The sequence below is a fragment of the Equus caballus genome, chromosome 20 (assembly GCF_041296265.1).
Source record: "Equus caballus isolate H_3958 breed thoroughbred chromosome 20, TB-T2T, whole genome shotgun sequence".
In the NCBI taxonomy this organism is placed as follows: Eukaryota; Metazoa; Chordata; class Mammalia; order Perissodactyla; family Equidae; genus Equus; species Equus caballus.
The window spans coordinates 9186277-9208600 of NC_091703.1; the positions used below are offsets into that span (position 1 = coordinate 9186277).

Below are 22324 nucleotides of genomic sequence, written 5' to 3' on the forward strand. Positions count from 1 at the left end.
CGTTTTACATGTAGTTCTAAAAGTTTCCATGGCATCACGTTCTCAGTTTATTTTTTCTTACATGCATAAAAGTGTAACAATGTTAGGGAAATGTACCATGTTTGCTATAGTTTCTGTTTAGAGAAATAAGGTTCATTTGGCAGAAGCCAAATGAAAGCAGCAGTTGGAAAATTCTAGAGAAAGCTCATAGATGGCACTGACGTGGCAGCTTTTTGCATGTGAACAGAGAAAGCTTTCTTTTTTTTTAAACTTTTTATTTTGAGATAATTATAGCCTCACAAGCAGTTGTAAAAATAGTACAGAGCAGTCTTGTGTACCCATCCAGCAGCCTCCCCCAAAGGTGACATCTCGTAACTATAATGCATCATCAAAACCAGGAAATTGATTGACCCAATACACTGAATTAGACGGCTTTCTTTTTAAGAACTGAGAAGTTATGTTCCCGTAAGATGCAGGAAAGCTCAATTTGTGTGTGTAAAAGACGTTATCCGATTTAACGGTCCAGTGTTCTTAGCATAGTGAAATTCCCATTAGGTGAGAGTTCTGTGTGAAGTTGAAAGATGGGCATGTAACATATTGAAACAAGGGAAAGATCAGCATTCTGTAAATGTGCTTTTAAAAGCCTAGTGAAAATTTAAAATACAGTCCACAAACATTGGTTCATGAATCTCCCTATATTTACGTCTGTCTCAAATTAATAAGATAGTTTTCAGTTAGAATTTTTTTGCAGTTATTTGCAAGATGGAAACTATTTAAGTTGACAACGGAAGCTTTTGCTTCGGTTAACACGTAGGACGCTTTTCCTTCCACTGTTGTGCGTGTCCTTCATATGAATTCTTTCTTTCAGGAGCTGAAATATGGAGATGGAATACAGCTGGCTCGGAGCAGAGAGCTGGATGAGTGTTTTGCCCAGGCTAACGAGCAGATGGAAATCACGGATAGCTTGATCCGAGAGATGCGGCAGATGGGCCAGCCTTGTGATGCTTATCAGAAAAGGTATTGCCCACAGCACGGGAATGCAGGCAGGCCTGGTGAGGAGTCTAATACACTCGTTACACCGAATCCCGTGACCCAGGCCTTCCCTGGAAGCGGGCACAGCTATTCCCGAGGAAGGGCTCGCTCACTTGCTATTTTGCAGCTCTGCGTATCTCTAATACAAATGGACTAAGACCACTCCCTTCATCTTTTGTGGAATCACAAAGCTGCCGTGAAAAGAATTAAGTGCACCTGCCCAAAAGCGGGTCCTTATTTTGAGGAGTTGAGTTTGTTATGGCATGTTAACTGGACCTCCATTTAGCGGGCAGCAAAGGCCTTTGGCCAGCATTTCACTTAGTCGAGCTCAGTTTAGTGAATATACAAAGGAGACCCGTAGAGTTGGCCATGCAGTTTAAAGCCGAGATGTATAGTCTGATTTTGCTCTCGTGGTGCCTTGGGCCCAGGATACTAGGAAAGTTCCCAGGGGTGAAGATCATGAGAAAGCAAAAGGTGCTACGAGGCTAAGCAAAGCCAGTGACCCTTTCTGTGGTGACCCAGGCTTTGAGCATCATCAGATTTGAGTTTTTGTATGTGATCAAGATTCAAGTCATGTGGTAAAGAAAAAAAGTCTTTGTTTTTGTAAACATTTATGACCTCTTTACTGATAGAAAGGAGACTCAGAAAAGGGGAAATTGGCCCAGATGTATTTTCGTAGGCTGTTTTCCTGCAATGGTGTTATTGTTTTCCTTTCCTTTCAGATTGCTTCAGCTCCAGGAGCAAATGCGAGCCCTTTATAAAGCCATCAGTGTCCCTCGAGTCCGGAGGGCCAGCTCCAAGGGTGGTGGAGGGTACACCTGTCAGAGTGGCTCCGGGTGGGACGAGTTCACCAAGCGCCTCACCAGCGAGTGTCTGGGGTGGATGAGGCAGCAGAGGGTAAGTAGCGGCCGAGGGGTGAGGGCTGGGCCCCAATGCCCCGAGCCTATGGAGCCAGCTGTGCAGAGGTGCAGGGTCAGCCCCAGTGGTCTGGCCACAAAGAGTGGCCTGAGCCTCAGCTGGCAGCAACAACTTGCTGTTTTTGGAATTTTCCTCATATACAAGTGAAAAATGAAGGCTTCTATTTTGAAATAAATGAAACCAGGTTTTATTTTTTTTCCCCCCTCTTGTGGCTTAGAGAATCAGCCTCACTCCTTTATAATCTTACTTCATTACACAGGTAATATTTAACAGGTATGATTTAATTAGATTCTGAATTACAGCTCTTACCATTCACAACTGGAAAATCTGTTGTGGGAGTTTCTGTGCTAAAAAACTTCATTGTTCCCCCTGAGTGGTAACTGACCTCATCTGTGTTACTGATAGGTACTTAGAAAAAAGAAGGTTGTGGAGGTTCTTTTAAAACGCTGACAAATTGGAAGAGCTGGAAACAGTAAAACCGGATATTCTAGTTTGTGCTCCTTGGTTGCTCCCCTCCTATTTGGGAAGCGTCAGTCGTCGCATTGTGCAGCCGCTCCGTCAGTGGTGTGGGAGTCCACTGAAATAATGGGAACAAAGCAGTGCTGAGCCTCTCCTCCAACTGCAGTTTCACAAAGCAGTTTTCAGCGCTAATTATTGTTTTGTTTTATGTAGTAATTATGCGCCATAATGAACAGGTGGCAGTAGAAATGTGCCGTAATCATGTAGATAGGAATTTTATAATGAAAACCCGATCCTAATGACCCCTCCTGCTCTTGGGAGGGTGGCCGTGTTAGGACGGTGAGTTGCGCAGAGGTCCTTTGTTGTGCCCATGTGGTTGTGGCTGTAAGGAATGTTGGTTTTACTACTTGTTGTTGGATCAGTTTAGCAGTGGTTCTGAAGTGTCTCAACCACTCAAAAGTTTTTGTATGTGTTCTTTTCTAAGTGTCGAGGGCTTATGGGACTAAGCATTGGTTCCATCACTTAGTTAACCTTTTCTCCCACATGTTGTAAAGACTTTGTAATGCTGTTACAGAAGGTGGGGCTTATAGAGGAGAAAAGTCAGTTATAATCCCAGAAATCTAAATAGAAACCTATTTGCATGTTTTCAAATTCCCTTCTAATCTTGGCGCACACATTTCTTGAGCGTTTTATATGTATTGGTACTATGCCAGAAAATGAGGGTTCAAAAATTTCTTCCATAGCCCTGAAAATGAGTATTATTGAAGAAAACAAGATACATACACCCAAATGTCAAATTTCTATCCAGAGCAGTGCGAGGTCAATTGCTATGTTTGAGCTGTAATAAAATCCTGCCCAGAGAGGAGTCGGGGAGGGGGTGGTGCTCCGGCCCTCTGGAATGGAGCCAGCAAAGGAAGGCTTGGCAGAGCTGCTGGGGCTTGAAGGCCATCCTACGATCAGTGATGTTAGGTGAAACAACCCTTGAACCAAATTACTTATGAAACATCAAATCCCCTAATTTCTTCTTAGTCAGGATGACAGTTACATAAAATGGCAGCTCGTGATTCATCATTTTCTGTATTCATATTGGGTGTAGCTTTGTAAGAATCCTTTGTAGCAAAGGCTCAACATTTTTAAATTTGGGAAAATGGCATTGTCACATGGACTCCATGTTCTGTCATTGGGTTGGGAGCATTTTCTAGTAGATGCAGTCGATGAGCAGTGCTGTTCAGATCAGGTAGCCCCATGGTTTCAAACAAACTAAAAGCAGTTTTATCACTTACTGCTGGTTTGCTCTGGGAGTCTCTCTTATCCCTTCTTCCCTCAAGCATAGCCTGCATTCTTCTCTCGCTCCCGGGAGACTGAGCTGCAGGGCCCGCTGATAAGGGAGCAGTGTCCCCAGCAGTACAATCAGGAGGCAGTCACACATCGCCTGTGCCAGGCTTTTGTTTGGTTTCCCTGATCTGTGTTTCTGCTGATGGACGAGTCAGATACCATCCACCTGGCTGGTAATGAGGGGCGTGAGCTGAGCCTGGTCATCTCATTAACTTCCAGTGTGCTCACCTGTTTCTGTTTAAAAGCTGAGATGAGCTGCGGGAGGGGAGGGTCAAAGTCCCGGGTAACTTTCGGTTGTCTGACTCTGAAATGGCTCCCCTTACTGAAGGCTTGCCAAGTATGTTAGAACATGGACGTGGCATAGAACAATGCCTGTTATGTTCTTGCTGCAATACAGACTGGAATGTTTGCCTTTGGCATGTCCAAGAGATGACACAGGTGATTTGGAAATTTACATGAGCTCATGCTTTCTTTTGAAAGACGAGATAACAGACTTGCCACGGTATGAAACTGGTGAAATAATGTTTGATTCTTATTATGTGGCAGTCTTACATTTGGAGTAGTGAAGACTCAAATTAGGAAGTTAGTCACACTTAATTTTTAAAAAGCTCACATAAACCCACAATCATAATATTGCCAACCTTAATTGAAATTAAGGCATTGAGTATATTCGTAACTTCTGTTTGAAGTGGGCTCTAGGGAGTGTTGCCTCCTGAAAGGTGATGGAAAATGCCAGATTTAAAGTGTCAACAATTACGTTAATCAAAACAATTTAAAGAAATCAGCAATGAGAAATACTTTTAGGTCAGCTGTTTAGCTTGGGAAGTAGTACTTGATGGAGCTTAATGAACTATTTTTGATGCACATTTTAAAGTAACTGAATATAGAAACGTCTATCCACATTTTGTAACATTGTGTCATATGCAGGAATGCACACATACCGTCCATATGCACAAGCCACTTAGATGTACACAGGGAGATTTTTATTTTTCTTCAGATCACCTTCATGATCCAGGTTTCAAGGATCTGGTTTCTGAATCATCTCAGGCCATCTTGAGCTGGGTCAGACAAGTTGAGGGAAGTACTTGGCAGCCCCCATTAGCTAGCTGTTTGGGAATCTCAAGCCTTTACAGAATTTTTTTGGTTTCAGAAATATTGACTATTTACGTCTTCAGCTTTATCTAAATAGAAGCTGTGTGTGTCCCTCGGTTCTCTGACCCTGATGCTGTGGTGAGATGAGTCAGATGCAAACGACCGGAACTGGAGGAAACTCTCTTTTCCCTCCACAGGCGGAGATGGACATGGTGGCCTGGGGCGTGGACCTGGCCTCAGTGGAAGAGCATATCAACAGCCACAGGAGCATCCACAATGCCATTGGAGACTATCGCTGGCAGCTGGACAAAATCAAAGCCGACCTGGTACTTTGAAGTGTTTCATTTTGGAGTCTTCAAAAAGCATACTGAAATATTGTGTAACTACTCGATCCAGGGAGTTTGGTCTGAAACATTAGTTTGATTTCTTCCCCAACAGACTGGAAATTTTTAAAAATCCCATTGCATAAATGGGGAAGTGGAACCTGATAGACCTATTAGAGATTGTGTTAACACTCAGGAGGAGTTCAACAGAAGGCTAAGGGCATATACACACATTTGTGTGCAGTTTGTAAGTGACTCTTTTTGTGGGTGGTAGTTCATTTCTGCAGAAAGCAGAGCATCTCTTCAAATAGAGAAAGTGCGACAGTCCTATAGTTTTGTGTCCTTGGTGAATCCTTTCCTATGTGGTAATTAAAATGTATTTCTCATAAAGGAAGTCATGTCTCATCCTGACATTTCTTTGCTGAAAGGACTCTCTTGACGCTGGGTCAAGAATTAGAGCATAAACTATTTTCATCTGATTTTAAGAGCTTGCTCTCCCCCAGATCTCTATACTTTTAAATCAACTTGTTCCTTAGACCACAGATACTCATCCTCACTTCTTCCACCTTTCTTTTTGCCTTTTGTCCACCTGAGTATCTAACCAAATTTCTCCATTTCTTCTCTAAAATCTGGGGAGTCCTAAATTGTATTTTTAAACCTTTAGATTTATAACGGTGAGTCTGTAAGTGACAGTGATCCGCCCTTTACTTTGTGGAGGTGGCACCGCCAGCTCAGGGAGCGTTTGGCTTTAAACCAGCTGGGAAAAGGTCCCCGCGGGCAGAAGAGTTTCTAGAGGAAATGTTTCTTTCTACTGAGGGATCTGAAGTCAGTGTCTGACAAAAAGGAGGTTTAGAAGGGCTGCTGTTTCTGTACAAACCCATGAGGGGAAGGAAATAATCACCTGCTGATGTCCTCTTCCAGCGTGAGAAATCAGCCATCTACCAGTTGGAGGAGGAGTATGAAAACCTGCTGGTAAGCTGACTGCTTCCTGAAGCCCCGGTGTTCAGTTCCATTCCGTCCCATAGATACGGGGCATGGGCTGGGGGGTAAGGCACCTCCAGCTGTTACAGCTGATGAACCCTGGAAGCACCTGGAAGGATACGTGGGGACTTGCCGATGCTCATTTTGCTTCTACTCCTGCATTTCCTTTAGAAGTGAATTCTAAAAGATTTTTTTTCTGAAGACAGTACCTAGTGCTGTTCTATTTGCAAGTTAAGTGTCACATGAATAGCACTTGTTAAATACTTGCAGTTTAAGCAGTAAAGCTTTTCCACTGGTGAATTGCAGCCTTTTTATGAAGTAGAAGCAAAAATAAGACTTGTTTTCCTTAGACAGATGTTTAGCACACTATCAGCCTTTTATGACAAACTCTGAATCGGTTACTTGACTCATAAGAAGAGATATTTCCATTCTTCTGCCTATTTGTGTCTCCCCGTCTTCACTTTTTCACTATTTCCCTGTTGGCAGTGGTGCTTTTTAAATCACGTGCTAGTAGTGGCACAAAAGTTTTCCTGCTTGGAAAATTGGGATTTAACTGATGGCACCTTGAATTTTTGGGGTGTGGGAGAGAGCTGGAAAAGCTTGATTTATCTTTTTTAAGGATCCATTTTTCCCTTGATAGTCTAAAACTAATGATTGAACCCAAACATCAATATCGGAATCAAAACCCTTCTGGAACAGGCTGTTTCCTTGAATCTAAAATTGCTCACCTGTTCGTGGCAAGTTTGGATGGGTCCCTTTCACAAACCAGGCGGTCAGTGAATGCAAGAGGTTAGCATTTCACTGATTCTTGTGATTTTTTTGGTAAAAAGGATCACACGGGTTTATCTATGAAATCTGCAGAGAGCACCATCGATCTGCATATTATCCTAATGCCGATTTTGAACTCGCTGTGCAGAAAGCGTCCTTTGAGAGGATGGATCACCTGCGACAGCTGCAGAACATCATCCAGGCCACGTCCCGAGAGATCATGTGGATCAACGACTGCGAGGAGGAGGAGCTGCTGTACGACTGGAGCGACAGGAACACCAACATCGCTCAGAAACAGGAGGCCTTCTCCGTAAGCCCGCCCCCGAGCAGCCGTGGATGCTTCCTTGGAGGGCACCTGGGAGTGGGGATGAATGGCCTTGTAATAATTTAATCAGCTGCTTATAATTCAGCCTCGGTGAAAATGGTCTTGAAAAACCATTCCTTTATGAAATGGGGGTTTAAGAGGGGTGACATGTTAACATCCTGGAAAGACAGTAGCTAGGGTAAGAATTAGTTCATTCAGACAGTCCAGAGTATGTATAGCACAGTAGTATGGCAGATTAAAACCTAGAGTTAGAAAATCTCAGTGTTTGTTGTAGCCCTGTCGCTTTACCCATGTGAGTGGACAAGACATGTCACCAGTCTGGCCTCAGCCATATACTGGATGATCTCAGATGTCCTTTCTGGGTTTAAAAATGCTCTGATTATTGAGGAAACCATAACACAATTCTTTGGCATTGTTTATTTCCAAAATGCAGTTTTGTATTTAACTTCCTTTAGAAACGGTGGAGGTGATAGAAGGCTAATGATGACTTGTTCTGAAGGATTTGTTTTTCTTGCATTCACAGATACGCATGAGTCAACTGGAAGTTAAGGAAAAAGAGCTCAATAAGCTTAAACAAGAAAGCGACCAACTTGTCCTCAATCAGCATCCAGCTTCAGACAAAATTGAGGTAGGCTTCATGAGATTTATTTTGTTTTTTTATGGAAAAAAAGGAAACTTTTCATGTATTCATTCTATACAAATGAATGATTCTTATCCATCATAAAGCCATGACAAGTTTATTTTATATTTTGGGATCAACACCCTAGACCAGGAGTTGGCAAGCTTTTTCTGGAAAGGACCAAATAATGAATAGTTTAGATTTTCAGGCCATTTTTTTCTCTGTTGAAATTACTTAACTCTGTCATCATAGTGTGAAAGCAACGATAGCAATAGGTGAATGAATGAGTGTGGCTCTCTTCCAATAAAACTTTATTTATAAATGCAGGTAGTGGGCCAGATATGGCCCTTGGGCTGTAGTTGCTGACCTCTGCCCTAGACTGCCATCTGTGGGTTGTGCTCAAGGCTGCCATTAGCTGGTAGCACTGGTATGGCTATAGTGATTTTAAAAAGTTGAAGTATTTCCGTATCAGTAAGTAAGAGTCACTGCCTTAAGCTTCTCAAGCCCTCTGCATGGGTGCCTGGGACCGCCCCACGGTCTAGCAGATGTGCAGGAACAGGTATAGTTTGAAAGGCTGCAGGTGCTGACCCTGCTTCTGTGCTGTCCCCGGTGTCTGTTCTGATTGGTCAGGATCTGTGCCATTTGGGTGAATATTTTGACTAATACTCCTAATGGTATCTACTTGTTAGAACTGGTTTTAAAATTTAATTTCTACTATGCCAAGAGTTCCTGTTGGGAAAGTCTGTTTTCAATTTTTAGAAAAAAGTTTGCTTGCTTTGCAATTCGATAGAAAATGTGTCATAGCTTTCATTCCGCTCACATGTGTGTGAAGAACGGATGCCTCTCTGTGGCTGGAGGTGGTGAGCCAGCTCATGTTTTCCTGTTTCAGGCGTATATGGATACTCTCCAGACACAGTGGAGCTGGATTCTTCAGATCACCAAGTGCATTGATGTTCATCTCAAAGAAAATGCTGCCTACTTTCAGGTTTTTATACTTAGTAATAATTTAATTGTCTTTTAGGTCTTAATACCTTATCTTTGGAATGTATTTTACAAAGCACGAAAAACAATCTTCAAAATATGGCATAAATACTATTTGTTGGTTTTTTGTTTAGAGGAGCATAGATTGGTAACTTAGTTACTACTCAGATCGTCTCTTGCTGTCACATAAGTTAATATACTTGCTGCTCGAATCTTTTCCTTTAGCTGCCTGTCAAATAGACTCTCAGGGATGATAATCCTGGAGATAGAAATACTAGATGGCACCGCTTATTGAGTTGCTTCTCACTGATGTGGGGTCACTCTCATCCTTCCTAGTTTTTTGAAGAGGCTCAGTCGACGGAAGCCTACCTGAAGGGCCTTCAAGACGCCATCAGGAAGAAGTACCCTTGTGATAAGAACATGCCTCTGCAGCGCCTGCTGGACCAGATCAAGGAGCTGGAGGTATCATCTCAGACCCCGCACTCAGCACCCTCACCCAGGGGTGATAACATGCACCGGCCAATGGGGTTCCCCTGCCCATCTCTATTATTGTACAGGACACACAGGCCCGGAGCTTGAGCAAGCGTTTTCTTCCTCTTTCAGTGGCTTTTCTTGAAATGAATTTCTTTACGTGCCCAACTACTGTTGAAAATTACTTTTGCTTTAGTAATTACTATTGCCAAAACAAAAATGGGGAGAAAACTGATTACTTAACATAAAAATTCCCTTGGAAAAACACTTCAAATTTTATCAACATAGTCCTTTCACACAATGATACTCTTTCCTGCCCACTTAATTCATGGTCCTGTAGCTTTATTATGAAGTGGCTTCATTATGAGTGGCTTATTAGAAAAGGTTCCCATAGTCCCTGCAGATAGGAATTTGTGACCTTTTACACTAATACAACTATAGCGATGTCTAATTTGTAATGTCATTTGAAGATCTTATCTAAAATTCACAAGGTATCTATGTTAAAGCATGATGCTGTTTGCAATTACAGAAAGAACGGGAGAAAATCCTTGAATACAAGCGTCAGGTACAGAACTTGGTAAACAAGTCCAAGAAGATTGTGCAGCTGAAACCGCGTAACCCGGACTACAGAAGCAATAAGCCCATCATTCTCAGGGCTCTCTGTGACTACAAACAAGACCAGGTGTGGACTCAGTTATTCAGAACGATGCAAAAGTTTTCCCTTTGTCTACACAGAGATTATTGTCAATTGAGAGCAAAATTTAACCTAGCTTTCAGTAAGCGCCAGAGTAAATGTCTTTCTTTTGTATACAAAGCAGCAAGCAGCAGAAGAAATCCCGCAGCTCTATTCTGAATCATAGGATAGTGGTCAATAATTAGGACACTAGGTATTTTTTAAACTATTCTAATTCCATTTTAAGGCTTAATACTTCTTTTCTTCTAATATGCAAAACATTATCTGTGATCACTCATCTTAAATTTCTGACGTAAAAGAAATGAGACGTGAGACCGTTTTGCTGCCTAGAAAGTGAGTGTCATTGCAGATTTTATGCGGGAATTGAGCATATCAATTCTGCAGGTAAATACAAGCATTTCTATAGATGATGACTTGTTTTCAGTAATTATATAATTCCCACAGCTCTGTTTTCTTATACAAATATGGAGGATTTAAGAAATATAAAATGTCATTAGTTGGTTAGATAAATGTCACAAAACAATGGAGTTTCTTCTACCATGTGGAACTGTTTTAAGAACTTGTGTGGAGAGAAGTAAGAAGTAAGTTGAAGTGGAGATTGAAATACGTAAGTATCCAGCTTGTTATATTTTATAGTTAAGATGGTTGTCATATTTTAAGTACCCATTTTAAGAAGCTATTTAGATGCTAGGTAATTTGCAAAGTTATTTTTACAGGACCTGATACCAGAATTTTTTTGTTTTATTTTTAAATTGTAAGAGCAAATGAATGAGACAAGTGACTCCAACATTCTAAAATCTAATATATAAAACATGAACTCACAAAAATAGAAAAACCACGGAATTCGTTTTTGCTTTACATAAGCATTTCTCACTTTGTTGGTGGGTTCCCCAGGCTGTCTTTGGAAAGTTACTTCACTTTATACATACCTTTTAGGCTCACGTGTATTATTTAAAGCATCGGTATTGTTGCGTTGTGTAAAGATCAGCTTCATTTGAGGAAAAAAATACAGTCGTGTGCCACATAACGACGTTTCAGTCAACAACAGACTGCATATACGACGGTGGTCCCATAAGATTAGCCTAGGTGTGTAGTAGGCTATACCATCTAGGTTTGTGTAAGTAGACTCCATGATGTTCGCACAACTACGAAATCGCCAGCGATGCATTTCTCAGAACATCGTCCTTGTCCTTCAGCAACGCATGACTATAGTAAAAGAGAAAGCTCAAGCAGTTTGCATGTTGTCATCTCTGTTTCTCTCTTTGAGAAAAAAGATGCAAATGTGTACTTATGAATAAAACCAAAACACGGGGCTGCCTACCTTACAGAAAATCGTGCACAAAGGGGACGAGTGCATCCTGAAGGACAACAATGAGCGCAGCAAGTGGTATGTGACGGGCCCAGGAGGCGTGGACATGCTCGTTCCTTCTGTTGGTCTGATTATTCCTCCTCCGAATCCTCTGGCCGTGGACCTGTCTTGCAAGTAAGTTGGTGAAGTTCTTAATAACCACGACATGAACATGAGCAGAGAGAAACAGGGCAAATGCTTATACAAGAAACTTAGACACGCTGTTCCTTACTATGATCCCCTCCCCCCCAAAAGGAACCTGATGACCATCCACTTGTGTTGTCTTGCAATTTTATGTTGAAGATACCATACTTATTATTGAAGTGTAAAAAAGAATGTCTGACTGTTTAGGAGGGCCAGAGTAAATAATTCTTGTCATGCACTTTAAAGGCATTGTTTCAAAGTTCTTCTTTCCTTCTTAGATAATCAGTAATTTTACTTGTAGCCACAAGTATAAAATGCCCTTGATATCAGTATTTGCTCATCACTAGGTGGAGCGTTCGTTTTACGGATTGTCCGTGGCAGATTCTTTTAAACCTTTTATCGTGGAAATCTTCAACCACACACAGAATAGGGAGAGTGCATAATGAGCCCCATGGGCTCGTTTCTGGGTTCCAGCAGCCTTCTGTGTTTCATGACCAGTTTCTATCTGCTGTCCTGCACAGTGTTGGACCTCTGTTAATTAAAAAGTTTGCTGACAAACAGCACAACAGCAAAAACCTTTATCTATACTAATGTAGATCATTGAGAATGTACTTTTGGGGATAAGTTCAAATTCCCAAATTAGTCCCAATCCATTGAAATGTTGAGTGTTTTGAAAATTACACATACACCCGTTACTTGGTTAGTTCTTGTTTTAGTTTTCTGTGCAGCTTACACAAGCAAGCCCAGGTTCCCTGTTCGGGATGAAAAGCTGGGCTCTAGAGTGTTATCCCCCCACCCCTCCTAGGATCGAACAGTACTATGAAGCCATCTTGGCCCTGTGGAACCAACTCTACATCAACATGAAGAGCCTGGTGTCCTGGCACTACTGCATGATTGACATCGAGAAAATCAGGGCCATGACTATCGCCAAGGTACGTCCTTAGGTCCACACAGGCTGCCTGGAGGAGGCGCCAGCTGCTCCCCGCAGTGTGCCTTTCTACCAGGCAAACCTTCTGGTGTGCGGCTAATGCTTTTGTAGCTCATCAAGAGAGTGGGCTGAGCCTGTGTTAGAGGTTCTGGTTTGTCCAATATAGAATGGGAGGAATTCTCGTGGGGCTGGTTGTGAGACAAATGGAAATACTAATTAAAAATGCCAGATGAGCCAGAAGTACCAGTGGAAAAGGCATTGGTCCTGTGATATTCTGGATCTCATTCTCCTTAGATGCAGCGGGAAGTTAGGTCATAAATTATTGACTGGATATCACAGAAGTGAAAGGTGGTATAGAATTCTTAGAAGAACACCCAAAGCATCAGTTCCTCTAGATCAGTGGTTTCGGATTGTGGTCTGAAGAATCCCAGGGATGGCAGCGAGGAGAGGGGCCTGGAATGGATAAGTTTTTGGATCCCCTCTATTTCCCCCTTTCTCTCTTCAGTCAGAACAGCTTTGCTGTGATCTGCTTTACATTTGGGGCTTCTGAATAATATTTCCTTTGAGGAATAAAGTTCTGTGGGAAAGAAAATTGACAACCCATTGCTATGGTTCTTAGGAGCAATGTCTAAACCCTCAAAGACCTTTGATATCTTAATGGACCTATGACGAGTGTTGCCTCAAGCCCCATCTAGCACAGGGCATTTTCCAGCAAACTCCTCTTGGTCACACTCTGGGGGCAGTCATGAACACTCCTGCCTTGTTTACTTTCAGCTGAAAACGATGCGGCAGGAAGATTACATGAAGACAATATCTGACCTTGAGTTGCATTACCAAGAGTTCATCAGGAACAGCCAAGGCTCAGAGATGTTTGGAGATGATGACAAGCGGAAGATCCAGTCTCAGTTCACGGATGCCCAGAAGCACTACCAGACGCTGGTCATACAGCTCCCTGGCTACCCCCAGCACCAGACAGGTTGGTTTGGAGCATCTTTCTCTTTGTATCAACCATCCATGTGGTTTTTAAAGGAAAATAGTTTGCATAAAACTTGTTTTAGAGTCACTTCTTTGAAAGATAAGTTGTCAAAAGTCATTTATACACTAAATTTTCAGAATCAAATCAAAATATCCACAATTTTATGCAGTATGGATGTTTTCTGAAGCGTAGTCCTCTTCTGGCTAGGAATTCTCTGATTTTTGTGGTCCTGACATGTTTTTACAGTAACCAAAACTGAAATCACTCATGTTGGTCCCTGCCAAGACGTCAACCATACTAAAGTGATTGAAACCAACAGAGAAAATGACAAGCAGGAAACATGGATGCTGATAGAGCTCCAGAAGATTCGCAAGCAGATGGAGCACTGTGAAGCCAGAATGACTCTGAAAAACATCCTTCTGGCAGACCAAGGGTCTTCTCACCATATCACGGTGAAAATAAATGAACTAAAGGTAGGTATCCATTCATATTTTGCCCGATTCTAGGTATGTGTATATTTGTCCGCATGCTAATTAAAAAACCTCCTGGTTTGAATATTTATAGGCAAGAAACATTAATTTGCAAGAAAGCAGGCTTCTGGCAGGATTTCTTTTTTCTTTCCAATGCTTCCAAATGTGTAAATGGTTACCAGGCTGGGCATTCCACCTTTGCTGTTAGCTTGTGGGTCGCTGAATCAGGCTATGTGTTTTTTCTTTTGTGTAATTTAGTACTTTATCTGAAAAGTTTTCACAAATATTAACTTGGCTGCTTGCCTCAAATGACCTCTGATGCGGGCTAGACAGGTGGAATTACCTTTATTTATAGACAGGAAGTCGGCATGGAGAGATTTGGTTGGTGGGGGAAGAGCTCAGAGCCATCGCCAGAGCTGGGGCTACAGCTCACGTGGTTCAGCTCCCAGCTCAGTGATCTCTGCTCAGCCCAGCCTGGGCCCTGGACCGAAGGGTCCCAGATGAACGTTCTGAGTAAGAGGGCCACGTTTCCATAGTGCTAATCAACCTCCCTGAAGAAGGAACTGGAAGGTCCAGCTTCTTTCTTGACCCCTTTACATTTAGTGGACTTTTTAAGGACAAAAATGGTCATAAGAATCACACAGCTAAATCAAAAGAGCTTTCTTTCTTTCTCTTTTTGACAGAGTGTGCAGAATGATTCTCAAGCAATTGCTGAAGTTCTCAACCAGCTTAAAGATATGCTAGCTAACTTCAGAGGTTCGGAAAAATATTGCTATTTACAGAACGAAGTATTTGGACTGTTTCAGAAACTGGAAAATATCAATGGCGTTACAGATGGCTACTTAAATAGGTAAATGCCGCTAACTCAGATATTTTAACCTCAAGATATTTTGCTTTTCTTGAGCTTCGTTTTGTCAGACTTCATTTGCTTTATATTCTTGGCTTATTGGAGTCTTTGCCTTCCAGCTTCCCTTTTCACTACAGGTTTACTTACATTCTTCTGAGCTTTCGAGAGAGGGTCCTCGAGCCTAGGGTGTTAATTCCACTATTCTGAAATCTAATGTATGTTAAGGGCCAGAACTTAAAATTCTTCGGTTAATGCAAAATGGCTGTCTGAATCATGGTAGAGAGAGAAAAAAAATTATTGCTCCCACGGCTTATAAAATAGGCAAAATAAATTTTTATCTGCTTTAATATTGTTCTCTTTCATTACTAGTGGCAAGAGCCAAATGTGCACAGTCTAATTATGTGCCCGGCAATTTTCTTTGCCTTTTTTGCTCCTGACAGCTTGTGTGCAGTGAGAGCACTACTCCAGGCAATCCTTCAAACAGAAGACATGTTAAAGGTTTATGAAGCCAGACTCACCGAAGAGGAAACTGTTTGCCTGGATCTGGATAAAGTGGAAGCGTACCGATGTGGACTGAAGGTAATGTGAAGGCTTGTCACAGTGGCCCAGTTTTTGGGAAGTAATATAGGACATGGTCCCCAATTATGAAGCCTCACTAAGTTTTCATGAGTTTTGATGATTACTGGATTTCGTTGGCCACACATGCTTGCTGTCAGTCTTTATCTCTAGCTCTAGCACACTGTTTCCAGAGCGTGTTGCGGAACTATGTGAGAAAGTCATCTGTGCTGAGATCAGTATGGAGAATGCTGAGTTAAACATAGTTACACAGGCTTCTTTACTATAGGACTTCTCAGACCTGTAATATGCTAATATATATTACAAGTATTCAAGAATGGAACGGAGTGTGATATTTAGCATTTCTCAAAGTATTTTATACATTGTATCCTTTTTAGGAAATGCAATCAGTAAATATATTTTGTGAATTGATGTTTATCACTTAAAACTATAAATATTCTGAAGAGTTTTGTAAACTTTTTTTTATTTGGTGACTTGCTGTATAGCATTAAAGTGGGTGACGAGATTAATTTGTACTTTCTTTTTCCTTGTGACAGAAAATTAAAAATGACTTGAACTTGAAGAAGTCACTCTTGGCCACCATGAAGACAGAGCTGCAGAAAGCCCAGCAGATCCACTCCCAGACTTCACAGCAGTATCCACTTTATGACCTGGATCTGGGCAAGTTCAGTGAGAAAGTCACACAGTTGACAGATCGCTGGCAGAGAATAGATAAACAGATAGACTACAGGTATGCCAACCTCTTTTACTTTGTTCCCATTTGGTTGTTCCCAAGATAATGTCGTTTAAAGTAATCACTATAAAAAGAGTGATTTTGTTTTGTGTGTACGTTAAGTGTAATAGGGGCTCTATTCGTGGACTGCCTGTAGGCAGCTTTGTTGGAAATAGAAATAGTCCAGCCGTATAGCCAAGCTTGAACTAACCTGTGCCAGGTGCCATCCAGGGTCTTGGGGAAACAGCAGAAGCCATTGATCAAGCTCTTTTGTGACCCATAAACTCTTGTTATGACTGTTGGAAGGAGTAGGTACTTTGAGTGAGTGTTCTCCAAAAGTTTATGAAAAGCAGATCTTATATAAAAAAAGTGTCTTAATGCAAATGAGGGTTTAAAGAAATTTCCCGAATCTTGCTTGTAGTTCACTTTATTAGAAGTGCTTTTTAAAAACACCTTTATTGATAGATAATTCATGTGCCGTACAATTCACCCATTGAAAGTTAATAGTTCGGTGGTTTGTAGTATATTCAGAATTATGTAGTCATCACCACAGTCTAAGTTTAGAACATTTTCATCACCCTACAGAATAGAAACTGCATACCCGCTGCCTCACTCCCCATTACCTCCTAACCCTCCAGACCCTAAGCAACCGTCAGTCTACTTTCTGTCTCTGTAGATTTGCCCACACTGGACATTTCATATAAATGGAATCATATAATATGTGATCCTTTGTGACTGTTTTTTTTCACTTAACATAATGTTTTCAAGGTTCGTCCATGTTGTAGCATGTTTCAGGACTTCATTTCTTTTTATGACTGAATAATATTCCATTGTATGGCTATATCGCATTTTGTTTGTTCGTTCGTCAATTGATGGATATTTGGGTTATTCCAATTTTTGGCTATCATAAAAAATACTGCTAGAAACATTCACATGTAACTTTTTGTGTGGGTGTATATTTTTAGTTCTCTTGAGCGTGCACTAGGTGGAATTGCTGGGTCAGATAGTCAGTCTGTATTAAACACTTTGAGGAACAATAGCAGTGCTTTATTATGTTTATTATGTCTGTTTTCCCCAGATTATGGGACCTGGAGAAACAAATCAAGCAACTGAGGAATTATCGTGATAACTATCAGGCTTTCTGCAAGTGGCTCTATGATGCCAAACGCCGCCAGGATTCCTTAGAATCTATGAAGTTTGGAGATTCCAACACGGTCATGCGATTTTTGAATGAGCAGAAGGTATAAGCCAACTTGCCATTCCATTAGATTCCACTGGATATAAGCCATGTTTTCCTTTGGTTTTCATAGCAGTACCTAGTTTTGAAATGATAAATATTTAATATTATTTGTTCATTTTGTGACTGTTTAAACAATGCCCATAGGAATAATTATTGAGATATTTGCAAAGAAATGCAATTATGAACATAGAAATAATGTAATATTGTAGTGAAGTATCTTCGTAAATTGAGGTCATAGGACCAGAAAAGAGTGCCGACTCGAGGATGACCTCTTAGATAATCAGAACTTGAAGATCTTCCTTCTCTTTTCTGAACAGAAAACATGCCCATCTCCTAAGGTTAAATGGTCAGAGTATGAGGTCAGTACGTGTAGTAATAAACTGAGGGGAAAAAAACAAATAACAGTGGTTGAAGAGTGAAATAACATTTACTTAAAAATATTTATGCATGTTAACGTTTGTAAGTATTTTTATTTTTTGTATAGAACTTGCACAATGAAATATGTGGCAAACGAGACAAATCAGAAGAAGTACAAAAGATTTCCGAACTTTGTGCAAATGCCATCAAGGTATGTTGAGTTTCACAAAAAATGTTGATGTTTCATCAGGAATAATATTGATTGCATTATTTTCTGATTCACTTTAAAGATTATAAGCTTCTTGAGGTTAGTGATTATGGCTTTTATATGTTCTCTCCTAAACAAACCATAAAAGTTTGTTATCTGTGAACTTGAATTCATTACACATTGACAGCACCTGTGGGAATGGGCTGGTCTTCATTCTTTAGACTGGGGGTATGTGCAGAAGTCTCTGCTGAGCGTATCAAGATGTACTGCTTAGTTTAATAATGTATTAGCTGCTTGAACACTAGCAGCACATGATTGCCTTTGGTGTTGGTCATTAGAAATACAGCTTGATGATTTAAAATTGTGGAATGGTAGCTATCAATGACTCCTTTTAAGTCCGTTAATTATGTTTTTCTTAAATTTTATTATTCTGCAGGATTATGAACTCCAGCTGGCGTCATACACCTCAGGACTGGAAACTCTACTGAACATACCTATCAAGAGAACCATGGTTCAGTCTCCTTCTGGGGTGATTCTGCAAGAGGTATGGGTGTCATTGCATACCTCCTAGAGCCTGCCCCCCTTCCCCTTCCTGGCTTCCCTCTGTCCCTGAATTTATCCCTTGTTGTAGGATATCCACTCAAAAAGGTTTACTAGCAGGTTCTGCTCCCTCTAGTGTGAGTCATCAATATACAATGCATTTTAGGAAATGATCAGTGGAAGTTGGGATCTGTGGTGTATGTATTGGAATCTTTGCAGAAACTGGGCTTAAATTCTGGGTTTAGTGAGGGAGACTTTTAAAAAGTAGAAAATATCTAGTTGATTTCTAAAAGACAACTTGTTCCCAAAGATGTTGAGAGCATCACCTGTCAGATGGTTTAGTGGAAGCACCCTGTAGTGATGAGCATGGAACACAAGGTGTTTAGCCGTTTGTTTGGTTGTATGTCTAGATTTTGGAATAAGTGTACACGAAAAAAGGGAAGTCACTCTTTAAATTATAAATTCACTATTTCATTGTTTTAGAAAACAAAATTGGTCACCTTGCAAAGGACTATTTTTTGAGTGCAATATCTTTTATTTTTCTTTCACACCTTTTCTCCAAGGCTGCAGACATACATGCGCGGTACATAGAGCTACTTACAAGGTCTGGAGACTATTACAGATTCTTAAGTGAGATGCTGAAGAGTTTGGAAGATCTGAAGGTAATTTACTTACTTTATTTCCTTGCAGCATCAAAAAAAATAGAATGTTATTATTACCACCTCATATAACATAGATTTAGACATACTCACTGGTAAAACTGTATTTCCTGTAGACAGTTGACATAATATAGTTTGTTCATAAGTCCAGGGTTAGTCCCATGCTCCAGTATACTGCTCTAGGTGGACTTAGGTAATATTTGCAAAATTATAGTTGTTTTAACCTTGCCCCAAACCAGTAATTTCATTCAATGTTTGGTCCAGGAATTTGCCTTCTTTCTTTGTGTTACATTAAGGATTAGAACATTCTGGACTAGCTGGATTTGAATTTTTCATGTTGAATGATTGTTTAATTTACTCTTCATTTCTAATAACTTGAATTGAGTTTACATGGAAACTTACTTTATACCTTAAAATAAAGGAAACACTTTATGAAATCATAAGCTTTTGACCTTGGAAGAAATTACTTCATTTTTACAGATGAGGGAGCTGACACTTTAGGGTGATATCATTTGCTAAGATCATACAAGCAGTTGATGGAAGAATTATGACGAGAATGCAGAATTCTTGAATTTTTGTCTGGTAGTTTTTGCCTTGTATCACTCTTTATGTGTGTGCCTGTGTGTGTGGGGTGTGTGCATGTGTAGGTATGTTGAGAAGGGAGAATGCACATTGGTCTGGGAGGGAAAAAGTACACTTTCTTTCTTGTGATATGAGATGTTTTTCTTTTAACGTAATTTCTGGTTTCACTTCCACAGCTGAAAAATACCAAGATCGAGGTTTTGGAAGAGGAGCTCAGACTGGCCCGAGATGCCAACTCTGAAAACTGCAATAAGAACAAATTCCTGGATCAGAACCTGCAGAAATACCAGGCGGAGTGTTCCCAGTTCAAAGCAAAGCTTGTGAGCCTGGAGGAGCTGAAGAGACAAGCTGAGCTGGATGGAAAGTCAGCTAAGCAGAACCTAGACAAGTGCTATGGCCAAATAAAAGAGCTCAATGAGAAGATCACCCGACTGACTTATGAGATCGAAGATGAAAAGAGAAGAAGAAAGACTGTGGAAGACAGATTTGACCAACAGAAGAATGACTATGACCAATTGCAGAAAGCAAGGCAAAGTGAGAAGGAGAGCCTTGGTTGGCAAAAGATAGAGTCTGAGAAAGCCATCAAGGAGAAGGAGTACGAGATAGAAAGGTTGAGGGTTCTTCTGCAGGAGGAGGGCGCCCGGAAGAGAGAATATGAGAGTGAGCTGGCAAAGGTAAGAAACCACTATAATGAGGAGATGAGTAATTTAAGGAACAAGTATGAAACAGAGATTAACATTACGAAGACCACCATCAAGGAGATATCCCTGCAAAAAGAGGATGATTCCAAAAATCTTAGAAACCAGCTTGATAGACTCTCAAGGGAAAATCGAGATCTGAAGGATGAAATCGTCCGGCTAAATGACAGCATATTGCAGACCACTGAGCAGCGAAGGCGGGCTGAAGAAGATGCCTTGCAGCAAAAAGCCAGTGGCTCTGAGATGATGCAAAAGAAGCAGCATCTGGAGATAGAGCTTAAGCAAGTCATCCAGCTGCGCTCCGAGGACAATGCAAGACACAAGCAGTCCCTGGAGGAGGCTGCAAAGACCATTCAGGACAAAAATAAGGAGATTGAAAGACTCAAAGCTGAGTTTCAGGAGGAGGCCAAGCGCCGCTGGGAATATGAAAATGAACTGGCTAAGGTAAGAAACAATTACGATGAGGAAATCATTAGCTTAAAAAACCAGTTCGAGACGGAGATCAACATCACCAAGACAACCATCCACCAGCTCACGATGCAGAAGGAAGAGGACACCAGTGGCTACCGAGCCCAGATAGACAACCTCACCAGAGAAAACAGGAGCCTATCTGAAGAAATAAAGAGGCTGAAGAACACTTTAGCCCAGACTACAGAGAATCTCAGGAGGGTCGAAGAAAACATCCAAAAGCAAAAGGCCACTGGCTCGGAGATGTCTCAGAGAAAACAGCAGCTGGAGATTGAGCTGAGACAGGTTACACAGATGCGAACAGAAGAGAGCACGAGATATAAGCAGTCTCTTGATGATGCTGCCAAGACGATCCAGGATAAAAACAAGGAGATAGAAAGGTTAAAACAACTGATAGAAACAGAAACCAAAGAACGGAAATGCCTGGAAGATGAAAATGCTAAATTACAAAGGGCCCAGTATGATTTGCAGAAGGCAAATAATAGTGCAACAGAGACGATAAGTAAATTGAAGGTTCAGGAGCAAGAACTAATGCGCCTGAGAGTCGACTATGAAAGGATTTCCCAGGAGAGGACTGTGAAGGACCAGGATATCACCAGATTCCAGAGTTCTCTGAAAGAGTTGCAGTTGCAGAAGCAGAAAGCAGATGAGGAGCTGAATCGGCTGAAGAAGACGGCCTCAGAAGACTCCTCCAAGAGGAAGAAGCTGGAGGAGGAGCTAGAAGGCTTGAGGAGGTCTTTGAAGGAGCAAGCAATAAAAATCACCAGCCTGACCCAGCAGCTGGAGCAGGCGTCCATTGTTAAGAAAAAGAGCGAGGACGACCTCCGGCAGCAGAGGGACGTGTTGGATGGCCACCTGAGGGAGAAGCAGAGGACCCAGGAGGAGCTGAGGAGGCTCTCCTTGGAGGTCGAGGCCCTGAGGCGGCAGCTGCTGCAGGAACAAGAAAATGTCAAACAGGCTCACTTGAGGAATGAGCATTTCCAGAAGGCGATAGAAGATAAAAGCCGAAGCTTAAATGAAAGCAAAATAGAAATCGAGAGGCTGCAGTCTCTCACAGAGAGCCTGACCAAGGAGCACTTGATGTTGGAGGAAGAGCTCCGGAACCTGAGGCTGGAGTACGATGACCTCCGAAGGGGCCGAAGCGAGGCGGATAACGATAAAATGGCAACTATTTCGGAACTAAGGAGCCAACTGCAGATCAGCAACAACCGGACCCTGGAGCTGCAGGGGCTGATTAATGATTTACAGAGAGAGAGGGAAAATTTGAGACAGGAAATTGAGAAATTCCAAAAGCAGGCTTTAGAGGTATTCACAAATATTTGATCACAGCTTCACTGTCTCTCAAATAATTCTCTCCGTTGTCATCTAACCTGAACTGTGCTCTTGCTACTGGGATGGATGCTAACAGAAAGTCTCACTTTTCTTTTTATTGCTGTACTACCGTCTGTCATAATCCAGATGACTGCTGTCACATAATTTCAGTGCTGTCTGCCCTTCTGTTCTATTGCTGCATCAAACGTCAACCTGTGTGTGACCTGCTTTGAGAACTGTAGCCTGGGTATGACATCTGAGATCACTTCCTCTGAATGTTCCC

At 41.4% G+C, this 22324-nt stretch overlaps 1 protein-coding gene across 3 annotated transcripts in view; it reads left to right on the forward strand.

Moving 5' to 3' along the window:
• Positions 1-22324, forward strand: part of DSP (desmoplakin) — a 40508-nt gene that overhangs the window by 13583 nt on the left and 4601 nt on the right. For 2 of the 3 annotated variants that reach the window (XM_023624425.2, XM_023624426.2), the window contains exons 3-23: positions 848-996; positions 1734-1908; positions 5013-5141; positions 6060-6110; positions 7036-7197; positions 7736-7840; positions 8721-8816; positions 9149-9274; positions 9813-9965; positions 11306-11460; positions 12275-12401; positions 13172-13373; positions 13620-13846; positions 14527-14693; positions 15131-15269; positions 15803-15996; positions 17057-17219; positions 17703-17786; positions 18220-18327; positions 18887-18985; positions 19741-22035. In XM_023624425.2, the coding sequence (XP_023480193.2) occupies positions 848-996; positions 1734-1908; positions 5013-5141; positions 6060-6110; positions 7036-7197; positions 7736-7840; positions 8721-8816; positions 9149-9274; positions 9813-9965; positions 11306-11460; positions 12275-12401; positions 13172-13373; positions 13620-13846; positions 14527-14693; positions 15131-15269; positions 15803-15996; positions 17057-17219; positions 17703-17786; positions 18220-18327; positions 18887-18985; positions 19741-22035 (5106 nt within the window). The remainder of the gene's footprint in view (positions 1-847; positions 997-1733; positions 1909-5012; positions 5142-6059; positions 6111-7035; positions 7198-7735; positions 7841-8720; positions 8817-9148; positions 9275-9812; positions 9966-11305; positions 11461-12274; positions 12402-13171; positions 13374-13619; positions 13847-14526; positions 14694-15130; positions 15270-15802; positions 15997-17056; positions 17220-17702; positions 17787-18219; positions 18328-18886; positions 18986-19740; positions 22036-22324) is intronic. The other variant, XM_023624427.2, reaches the window with a different exon arrangement.